The sequence below is a fragment of the Sciurus carolinensis genome, chromosome 8 (assembly GCF_902686445.1).
Source record: "Sciurus carolinensis chromosome 8, mSciCar1.2, whole genome shotgun sequence".
Taxonomy (NCBI): Eukaryota; Metazoa; Chordata; class Mammalia; order Rodentia; family Sciuridae; genus Sciurus; species Sciurus carolinensis.
The window spans coordinates 21,179,516-21,191,607 of NC_062220.1; the positions used below are offsets into that span (position 1 = coordinate 21,179,516).

At 36.8% G+C, this 12,092-nt stretch overlaps 1 protein-coding gene across 1 annotated transcript in view; it reads right to left on the bottom strand.

Moving 5' to 3' along the window:
• The window catches only part of Exoc4 (exocyst complex component 4), a 778,625-nt gene that overhangs the window by 635,821 nt on the left and 130,712 nt on the right, over positions 1–12,092 (bottom strand). The window contains exon 7 of the mRNA XM_047560350.1: positions 2,712–2,886. Coding sequence (XP_047416306.1) covers positions 2,712–2,886 — 175 coding nt within the window. The remainder of the gene's footprint in view (positions 1–2,711; positions 2,887–12,092) is intronic.

The window sequence follows — 12,092 nt, forward strand, 5'->3', positions numbered from 1 at the left end:
ATATTATTGCTATTGTTATTTTTTAAATTTCATTAAGGAAAAAATAAATCATCTAAGAAATGAGAAAAAAGTATTTTTGCCCACATATTTATCATTATGGCTCTCTTTAATTTTTCCTCTAGATCTGAGATACCATCTGGTATAATTTTTCTTCAGTTTGAAAAACTTCCCTACATTTCTTCAAGTGCAGGTATAGAGGCAACAAATCTTTTTGGCATTAGTTCACTTGAAAATGTCTTTATTTTTATCTTCATTTCAAAGGATATTTTCAGTTAATACAAAATTCTAGATTGACAATTTTTGGTGTTTTAAGCACTTTCAAGATAACATTCATTGATTTCCGGCTTGCACTGTTTTTCATGAGAAGCCAGTGATAATTTCTATCACAGTTTCCTTATAGGCAATATGTCCTTTTTTCCTTTGGATATTTCTAAAGACTTATTTTCTTTGATTTTCAGCAACCTGATAATGATGTGTCTAGGTGTTTTTTTTGTGTGTGTGTTAATCTTTCTCGGGACCTGTTGAATTTCTTGGATCTGTGGGTTTATATTTTTCAACAAAATTAAAAATTTGGGGGCCATGATTTTTTCTGATATTTTTCTGCCCTAATCTATCTGTCCCTTCTTCTTCTATTCCTGTAATCACACAATAATGTCCTAGAGCCTACTACGGCTTTGTTTGCTTTTCTTTTTGGTCTATTTTCTCCTCATACTTTGGTCTGGAGTCTATACTGATCTATGCAATTTGCTACTCTAAAAGTAAATTTTTTATTTGAGATACTAATTTTCGTCAACTTTTTAAATTCTGCTCATGAGTCAAAATTTCTTGCTTTTTCACAAGTGTAATAACTATATGCTAGACATTGTGGATGCATCATTATTGAGAATCTGGATTATATAGTCTTACTTTAGAGAGAGTTTTGTTTTACCAGGCAGCTAATTTACAGGTAGATCAGGATGACTCTAGGGGAACATGCTTTGGGGATTTGTTATATGAATCTACAGTAAACTTCTTTCTATGGCTAGAACAGCCCTAGTTCTAAGGCATGATCTTTCTGAAGTCACAACTGAAAGCACAAGGGCATTCAGCAGGCTCTTCCCACACTGGATGGTCTGAATTCCAACATTTCTGAGCATTCTGCAACTTCTTTTAGAATCTCCATTCAGCTCAAAGTCCCACAGTAGCTGTTTTCTGCTAAGCCTTGTTGTGTCGCACATCTTCATAATAGGCCCAAGGGTGCACTGGCACTCTTTTATAAATTTGGGGGGGGGGGGGGTTTCCTCCATGCAATTCTCTCCTTCCAGGATCCCAATCCACAAATTCCAGGTGCCCCTACATCCTTTAACTCTGACCTCTGCTTCCTCTGCTAAGATAGTTTGCTGCTATCTGGACTTTACTTCTCTACACCATAATTTGGAAAAGTACCCCCAGGAAGAAGAAGTGATGAACATGAAACTCACCTCATGTGTTTTGTCTCTGCTCCCTGTGCTACCTGAGTCTAAACAGTTTTATCTTTGCTTCCAGCAAAAGGTAACATCATCATGGCCAGAACCAGAAGTTCCTAGAGCTAACTCTATTTGAAAAAGCTTTAAAATCTATTATTTTATCCTTAAAATAAACAGCATGAAAAGAACACATTAAATTCCATATGACAGATTAGCAAATTAAGAAATAGAATTTAAATAACCAGCCTCCAACCCAAAAAGATAATTAATTCAATAGTAAATATTCATCGAGCACCTACTACGGGCACACAGTAATTGACATATTGGTAGAAAGAACTCAGAAAATGTAATCTCAAACCATATTATTTCTACTGAACATCATCAATAAAGCAAATGCACTATACCAAAAAAAATCTAATGAATGAATAACCAAGAATCAATCATTTAATCCACCAAGAGTGTACCTATAGTCTCAAAAATGACTACAATTTACATTCATGATTTACTTTTTACAGCAAAGATTCCTATTTGCCATGAAAGTAATTTCATTCCTACACAGTTATGTTTTTCAATTCCCAACATATACTTAATTTTTTTCCTACTAGTAGGTACTACTTAACTGAGTCATTTCTATTTAGCTATGTCAAACTTGCTTCAGTTAACTCTTAATTGCATTTCTAATTTTTATCTGGCCAAATCAAGTATATTTTTCTGGAAAGAAAATATAATACAGTTTCTAAATGCCATCTCAGTGGTATCATACCAAAGAGCAATATAATTCCTCTGATCGTCAACAGATCAAAGTGATACATTTATATCTTACAGACTTATTCTCTTCTATCAGAATAAGCTCTTAACAGGTCATTTAGCCCAAAATATGCAAAAGGTGGCTGTAAGGAAATAGTCAATACAAATAAATGCACGTGTTTTTATGAAATAGTGCTTAAGGATGTTTTAATTTTTTTACCTTATATGTACCTAATTCCAGTGAAGAAAAAAATTATACAACAGAAAGCCGTACATTATACTTCTTTGATTGCTACACATTAACAATCTGTTCTTATTTTTAAAGTTGGGCCAAAAAATTTTGTTAAATGGTCTTCTGAAGATGGTAGATGTTAATTATATTAGCAGTTTCACTTTTAAATGCAAGCATTACTTTCTCACCCTGTTTATGATTCTTAATATAGTATTTTAGATGGCTGATTTATTACTGTTGTTCTAAACTGCTGCCCTAATTCAAGATCCTTTGCAGAAGTCCCATACCTGTAACACATCTTGGATCTTCACCCACACATCTGCCATATCATACAATTTGATTTCTTCCTGTTGAGTCAGTGGATTGCCAACAGAGTCCTGCAGGTATCCCAGGACCACAGAGTGTGCAGCAGCTACAGCATTAAATTTGTCAAACAGCAGCTCCAGCAGCTCTAGAAGTAATCTAGTTGTAAAACAAACAAACAGATAAATAAATAACACGTACACAAACACACACACATGCCAATGGATGGTTTACATTGGTCTATAAGAAAAACATCAGGTGTAGTAAAGTGAAATAACATACTTCAACATAAACAGCACAAATATCACACTTCAACAGATTTGATTTCAAACAGTGGCATATTCTATGCAACTTAAAAAAAAAAAAAAAAACTTTTCTAAGCCTCAGTTACCTTTGCTACAAAATGAAAATAATTTAAGAATTTAAAAATCAATTATAAAGTCCCTAAAGTAGCAATAGAAGCTCAGAGAATGTTTGTATCCTTTTTAATGTATTTCAGTGATTATGATTCTATCACTCTGTATTCACATAAGCAGCTTCTCCAAGGAATTCAGGCAATTTCTTCAGACAACAGCTCAGATGTTGCACGGAATATGCTATTCCCTAGCAATAAATTGGGTACTTTGGTAAGCATTCTAATCCTTTTAGTCATGGAAAGTCATGCTTACTACCATTCAAATGTATGGCCTAAGGTGCCTGAAAATAAAAATACACACCTGCCAAGCAATCTGACTTTCACTACAGGGAGCAGCTTAGGCATCCGCATTATCTCATTTATCATAGTGAGATATGCTGGACACATATTATTATATTGATTTTATATACTCAAGGACACAAAATGAGGTTGCAAGGCAGCTGGGTCTAGAACAAAAGTTGATTTCTGTGTCAGTGCATTTAGCCACCTACCTGTCGCTACCACCCTAGAATGCAGATTGTATATTTAGAGACATTATGGAGCTTTAGGCCAGGATTGCAAGGAAATTCTTCTGCCACTGGGCCAAACTGCTTCACTGATCACCCAAGTCTAGAATCGCCATTTCCTCCTCTGAACTTGTGTAGTATTTTATTCCATTTTTAAGGAACTTATCACATTTGGCTCACACATGTGGTTCAATAATTGTGGGTCGCATTTACTTACATACAAATATTTTACTGCCCTTCTCCATTATTAGTCTTTCAGGGTAGGCACTGCCTTACATGTCTCTGGTAATATTCAGGGGCACTTAGCAATGGTTAGCAATTATTTTCTTAATTAATTTACTGTGTATATCATGAAAAAGTATTAAAAACTCTTGGGTTTTGAGTTTTATTGTATATTATACAGCTCTCAGTTCAGAGCTCCTGAACAGACTGATAAACCTACCCGCAAAGTACAAAGAAATAACAAAAAAGCTTGACAGAATGCCAGTTAACAAGATGGTATTGCCATAAATAATAGAACGTACTATAATCTCGTCAAAATGTTTAGCATATTATTTATTATTATGGCTTCTTTACTGCCCAGTTATTGTAATTAGTATGTCAACATGACGGACCATAACTATCTTATGATAAAATCCTAACATATATTTGACATTATAATTTATGTGAGAAAGAATCAGCAGAAGTTATGTAGTACTGCCAGTCTAAGACACACATACTTAAACTAGAAATTACACATTGTGTTATAAGGAGGAGCCACTCTACCTTTTGACTGACAATTTTAAAAGTCATTTTTCATATTTATACTCATATTTCTAAAAAAGTTCCCCTTTCTCATCTCTCATATTTCTAAAAAAGTGTTATTGGAGAGCTGCCCAAATATCAGCAGAGAAATGAACAAAATACAGGAAGATATATCTAGCCAGGATAGCTGAAATAGTTAATTCATTGCTGGGAAATAACTGTAATAATAATAATAATAGTAACAAACTGGTACCTGGCATTACATATAATAAATATCCAGTTAAGAGAAGATTCTACTTTTCAAATAAAGATTATGGTAAACATATAAGACAGTGGTTCCCAAATATGAATCTGCAGATCATATCTATTTTGCAGTTATGGACAGCAAAATAAGAAAAATAAAAACAATATGTTGACTTTTTGTTAAGTTAAATTTATTTAATTTTGTATTTTTAGTACTCTCAGCAGAGAAATCTCAGTTATTTTGTCATAATGGTAGTTATATTGCCAGATAACCTAACTTGACAAAATTAAGATTAATGACCATATGTTATACTCAACATTTTTTGAAAGCACATTGATCCATGACATTCAGAAGCCTGAAGCACAGTGGTGTGCAACATCCCAGTGGCTTCAAGTTCTAGGTCCTGGACTGTGACCTAAGATTAAAGTAGAAAACAAGGGAAGAGAACTGGCTCCTCTAAATGAAGGGGTGCTGCTGTCTTGTTATTTTAGGGCCCCTAAACTCCGTGACTGCACACCTTATCTGTCAGTTAAGGAGAACAGCAGGTAGACAATGCTCTAACAGACCATGCTCCATTTAGAAAAGATACCAGTGGGCAAATGAAGTGTAAGATGAGATTCACAGTATCCAGCAACTTCATGGAAAGAGCAATCCTGCAAACATAGGGCCAGCTTCAGTTACTGCTGGAGGTCCAAGGTCAAGATAGGCCTGCCCTACAGAGTGGCAATCATAGCCTAGGACACACAGGTGGGACCTAGGAAGACACAGGCCAGACATGGTGACTGTCTATTGGCAGTTCTACCTATGTGAGCCACCTACCCACTTCAATGGGAGGGAAGCTGGCTGCTGCCTTACCACAATCATGCAATATTCATAAAACTGACATTAAAATTATGATATTAAAATTAAAAACATTTCTGTCCCAGATGATACCTTCAAGAAAGTGAAAAGGCAATCCATGATATCAAAGTAAAGATTTTCAAATCACACAGGTCCTGATAAAAGACTGGTAACTAGAATACCTAAAAACTCATAACTTGTAATAAAAACAACAAAATTTTAAACTGGACAAAGTTGAATATGCATTGCTGCAAAAATAACTGCAAATATATATATGTGTGTGTGTGTGTTTGTATATATATATACATATATATATATATATGAATCGCTAATAAGCAACAAAAAGATTCTCAACATTAGCCATCAGTGAAATGCTAATCAAATCAAAATGAGATAGCACTCTGATATACCAGATGGCTATAATCAAAAAGACAAAAAATGTTGGTGAGATTGTAGAAAAATTAGAACTTTCATACAAGGCTGGTAGGAATAGAAAATGGTACTGCCACTGTGGAAAACAGTTTGGCAGTTCCTCAAAACATTATAGCAGAGTTACCATATGGACAAAGTGATTTCATTCCTAGGTATACATTCAAGAAAAATGAAAACATATGTGCACACAAAAATTGTACACAAATGTTCATAGCAGCATCACTCATACTAGCCAAAAGGTAGAAGCGATCCTAAGGACCACCAACTAATGAATGAATAAACAAAATGTAGTGTATAAAGAATATTATTCAGTCACAAAAAGGAACAAAATACTGCTATATGACACAACTGGAGCAAACCTTGAAAATACTACGCTAAGTGGAAAAGGTCCAAAAGACCACATGTTGCATAATTTTATTTATATGAAATACCCAGTATCAAAAAAATTGTAGAAACAAATAATTCATTAGTAATTACTTGGAGTAGGAGGGATCTGACTGATGAAGTATAAGGGATTGGGGGGCACAACAACATACTAGAACTAAATAGTGCTGACAGTTGCAAAATCTTGTGAATATACTAAAAAAACACTGAGTTACATATTTTCAATGTGGTGATTGTATGGTAGGCAAAGTATACTCAACCCGTTTAAAAAGTTTTTTTTTTTAAACAGTAGCTGTGGCTGAGTGAGGACAGAGAGGGTCCAACATCTCTCCTGTGGTGAAGAGAAAACTCACAGAACAGCAGAAGTCTATGCCTTTGAATTCTTAGTACTGTCAGGACATTAACTTCTCCCTTTTGGTACATTTGGCTTTTGACTGTTTCTCCTCCTTACATAAAAAACGTATAAGAAATCAAAGACTTCCATTCTTTCCTGGCACTGATGCTTCTTAAACCTTTAATTATGGGGACCAGGGCGGGGGAGGGGGGCATTCTCTCAACTTCTCCACGTGTCTCCATCCATAAAACCAAAGAATTAGTCCCTGTTCTAGGCACCTCAAAATACTGCCAGAAAAATAAATTTAAAAAAGAACAGAACTAGTTGAGATAATGGTGTGATATTAGAGAAAAGCAGCAGGTTCAGAATTCCTTTGCCTGGGATTCTGGCTTGAGCAACCTTTCCTGGGAGGGAGTGAAGCAGGGAACAGTAAGGTCAAGATAGAAATTTGGAAGAGGAATGTTGGGTTTAATCCTGGGTATGTTAACTTTAAGCTGTGGTGCCCTTAGGTACTTGGGTATGCAAGTCAGGAGCTCAGGAGAGAGACTGATACTGGAAATGGTTAAAGTATAAATATTTGAGAGGATGAGATCACTCAGAGATAATATGCAGAGTAAGAAAAGCAAGCAAGGACAGAAGCAGCACTGCAGGAGAGAGCAGCTAGGGAGGAAGAAGGAAGCCAGAGGAAATCTGAAGACGAAGGAGAAGAGGGTATCAGCAGAGTCAAGGTCTACACAGAAGTCAGCTACGGGAGGAAGAAAGGTGCAACTCACAGGTCTCCAGGGACTCGGCAAGTAAAGGCTCCAGAGGAGCTTTGGAAGCTGAGGAGTGAACGGCTAGTTGAGAAAAAGAAACAAAGTCAATCACAGGCTTTGCAAAGGCGCACTGTTCCTCACCAGCACGGGCACCTTAAAAAAGGCCAAGTAAGAAGATGCTCCCCCAATGCATCAAAGAATAAAAGATATTAGGAATCACCCACATAAACAGGACACAAATCCACACTAGTCTGGTCCAAGTTAAAGCCACCAGAAATAAACTGAAATATGTCATTAACATTCATATACACTCTCCAACTGGCCACACGACACAAGATGGTGAAAACAAGAGTTTGCCTTTAGCTGCAGGGCACCCAGGATTAACTAAATACAAAAGCCCCACTAAAACTGTTCACCCCCACTCTACTGTGAAACATTAAATAAGAAATAAAACATTATATTGCAGTTAGCTCAGCTGCTTAAATCCAGTTTAGATCAAGGTTTTCACCACTGATCTAAAAGACAATACAGCAGGCAAGATTATTAAATTACCTGACAATTCCTTAAGCTGAATTGAATTAGGAAAGGCCTCTTGTCCAGAATAGGCCTAAGAACCTTAGCACTTTGGATTTCAATTAACTGAAATTTCTACCCTTCAGAAAAAAATAACACATACACAGTCCCCTCTCACAGGTTAATTCTAGAGACATGAAACAGTACACAATAACATGCAACAAAGCACCACAGAAGTAAATATTAGTCCTGGGATAGAAAAACGGTTATAAGGGTAGTATTATAAAGCACTGGCTTTAGAAACCTGGACTTGAATACCAGCTCTCTGCAAAACAGCCCTAGGACTTTCAATACATGTTGGGATTAAAATCTAAAGTTCCTCAGTCACAATTCCCTACTCACAAAGTGACTGTGAGTGTTATATGCAAAAGACATATGCAAACGTACACTTTTTAAAAGACCTAAAAGTAACAATAGATTTCAGAAAGTATTATTTTTAAAGACTGTATTTTAATTCATTGTACACAAATGGGGTACAACATTTCTTCGTTTCTATGGTTGTGCACGATGTAGATTCATATCATTTGTGTAATCATACATGTACATAGGGTAATGATGTCTGTCTCATTCCACCATTTTTCATACCCCCTACCTCTCATTTCCCTCTACGTAATCTAAAGTTCCCCCATTCTTCTCTCACCCCACCTCCATTATGTATCATCATCCACTTATCAGGGAAAACATTTGACCTTTGGTTTTTTGGGGATTGTCTTATTTCACTTAGCATGATATTCTCCAATTCCATCCATTTATCTGCAAATACCATAATATTCTTCTTCTTTATGGCTGAATAATATTCCATTGTGTGTATATACCATATTCATCTGTTGAAGGGCATTTAGGTTGTTTCCACAATCTAGCTATTGTGAATTGAGCTGCTATAAACATCGATACATCTGTGTTATTGTAGTATGCTAATTTCAGAAAGTTTAACAGCTACCATCTAGAGGGAAAAAGGGAAAATGAGCATTATCCAAGATGTTCCTAGGCCCAGCTGCATCTCTGTCCTTCCCACAGCTTGGTTAGTAAAATCCTGCTTATACCTCATAACACACAGTTATAAAAACCCTGCATGACTGATGTGATCCAACAATATGTACAATCACAAAATGAGAAATTATATTCCATTTATGTATGATCTATCAAAATGTAAAAATGCATTCTGTCATGTACAACTAATTAGAACAAATTAAAAATTTAATAAAAAACCATCTTGGATTAAAATAGTAGAATTTGGATCTCTGTGTTCCTATGAAGTCCTTTCAAACAAAAACAGATCATTACGATGATATCAGGGAAGGAACAAAACAGTGGTGTGCATAGTCCCCTAGACCAGAAGGTGAGGAGAGAGTCCCTAATTCATGCTGCTTTGTAGCCACAGCTTTCTGCCAACACATGGCCCAATGTATACAATGGAGAAAATACTTAAATTCCATGGGCACCTGAGTTCATGAGTAAAAGAGTGAGCAAGGTAGCATGGAAGTATTAGGAAAGATATGGGGGTCGAGATGCAACCTGGGGCCCTGCCTCTTATGGGACAGGCAGCTAAAGCTGTCACAATACAGGGGACCCTAAGGAAGTAAAGCCAAAACGAGGTGATGATAGAGACAACACTGAAGACTACGACCCTGACAAATGCGGACACCGGCAGTGATGAGTACAGTGACAACAGCCACTTTTTAATTGCTCTCAACATGCCAGGTGCTGCGTTATAAGTGCTTTATCTGAATTACCTCATTTAATCCTCATGACTTATGAGGAAGATAATACTTTCATCTCCATTTTATGGACAAAGAAACTAAAGCTCAGAGACAAGAAGAGAACCAGGACTCAATTTTACAGAATGTCCCTTTTTAAGGCTGTTAGAAAATAAAGAATTAAGAAAACTTAAAGACAAGAGATCAGAGGGCTATCGGTACGGTGTAGTATGCCTCGACCTTCTTACTACAAGCAGGTCATCACACCGGGTCTACTAATAAATCATCTCTTGCTAATAAATGTTTGGCTGAATCCAGTAGGTCCTCTTTAGTCCCTTTTTGGCCTCGTGCGTGCCGGCAAGCGCTCTGCCTCTGAGCTCCATCCCCAGCCCACTTTGGTCTTTAATCAGGAAGGTGTAAACTGTGTCCCCTGGCCACTCCCTGTTCATCAAGCCCTGTCTTCCACTGGCCTAACAACCCAGACACTTCTGTTTTCCTCCCAACTCTCCAGTTGCTCCTTCTCAAGAACTTCATTCTTCACCAGTTCCTTATGTGCTGGGAATTCTCCAGCCTTGTTTCCTCCAGGTGAGCTCATCCTTCAGGATGTCTTCATTTCCACCCACCAGTGCCTCCAAACATGTCTCCTGGGAAGATCACTCTCCCGGGCTGCAGCCCCCACACATAACATGACTTCAGTGGAACACTTCATATCCTTCCCTGCTTCTCCCTGTTCCCTGCAGCAGTGATTGGTACATGTACCCCAGCACACAATCCTCACCTTCCCTTCTCCCTCATACCCATCTGAGCCCCCTTTTTCTACCTCTTCACTGTCTCTCCAATGGGCCTGCTTCTTGCCATTGCCACTGTTATCCTGCTAGAGTTGGCCTTATCATCTCTTCCCAGAGTCATTAAAACAACCCTCAACCCAGTGTCTTTTCCTCCAGTCCTTGACTCCTCCCCACCAGACTGTCAACTGTTTCTGACTGACTTAGGTCTGTCCGCATTCCAGCATGTGACAGAATAGGCAGCATAGGACGGGCAATGAAAGAGTATTTATTGAATGAAGGGATAAAAAATGAACTCCAGCACAAGGGGAAAGACTCGATGTACAAGCTAAAGAAATAAGTGCTGATTATAATCTCTCATAATAAAAAAAAATTTTACACAAAACTATGTTCTCAAAAAGGTAACCTTATCAACCTAAACATGAGAACACACAGAAGTATAGCTACCAGCTGAAAGACACGCTTCACAGCTGACTTTGAAATACCACTGTAAAATGTATTTTATGTAAAAAAAAAAAAGTACAAAAGTGTTAAGATTTGAAAAAAGTACTTGCTCTTTAAACACACATCAATTACCTAGCAGGTTTTATAAACGGCCATGAATAAAACATTATTTACTCTCCCATATCTTCTACCAACTTCCTAACTGCAGCCATCCTACAAATCTCAAGTGCCACCATGAAGACAGAAGGCTAAGAAGGGAACGTTAAGAATGGTCACATGCACACAGCAAGATGTGTGTATGGTATAACTTACATCATCAAGCTGTGAAAAATGTTCAATATTTAAGGTGAGCTAAAGACTATCTGAATCTAAATTTAACATCCAGGGAACCTTGAATTAGTCATTTGGCTGGAAAACCCATGTCTGCAGCCAAGGAGCTACCTCCCTTGGTCATGAAGCAAAGACGTACACAAGTAGAAAAGCAGTTCTGTTCTATTTATCTGCTGAGACCTTAATGCCAGGGTGTTACATTTTCCCACTGACAGACAAAGGTATAACAGAATATGTATTTCCCTATTGCTATGCTCTAAAAGGTAAGAAAGTACAAAACTTAGACTTCATATGTTATATGACAAATTGAAAGAAATCAATGATATCAAAATGGTCTTCATTTTTCCTGCCTATGCTTACATACTGATTTTCATAACAAGTTCAGCTGATCTAGTATCTTTCTTTTCAAACAAGACATAAACTCCAATTAATCTTCAAGGTCATCTAAAACCTACTTTTTTTAAGAACAGAGATAAGCTTTAGCACTTATTAATAACAAACTTCATGTAAAAGAAGTTACTATTTGAAGAATGCTGACTAATTCTCCATCTGCAGTATGAAAAGAACAGGAAAAAAATTATTAGCAATACAGAATGAAACACAGTAAAAATAACATGAACACTGCACTGGGTCCTGGCTCCAGTCAATTCTTTCCTGAGTCACTTCTCTCCTTGCCAAGTCAGGCTTCTGAATTCTGGAGAGATGACCTGGAATAAACTTCTATTTTCTGATGTGTGGCAAATTAGTGATTAAAATTAGAAAATAAATCAAGGACTTCTTTCCTTGAGTTTAAGTACAGTGTTATCCTTTTAAAAGTCTTTTTCTCATTTTGAAAACAGTATTTCAACGGTGTGAAACATTTAAAAATTATCTATAAATCCA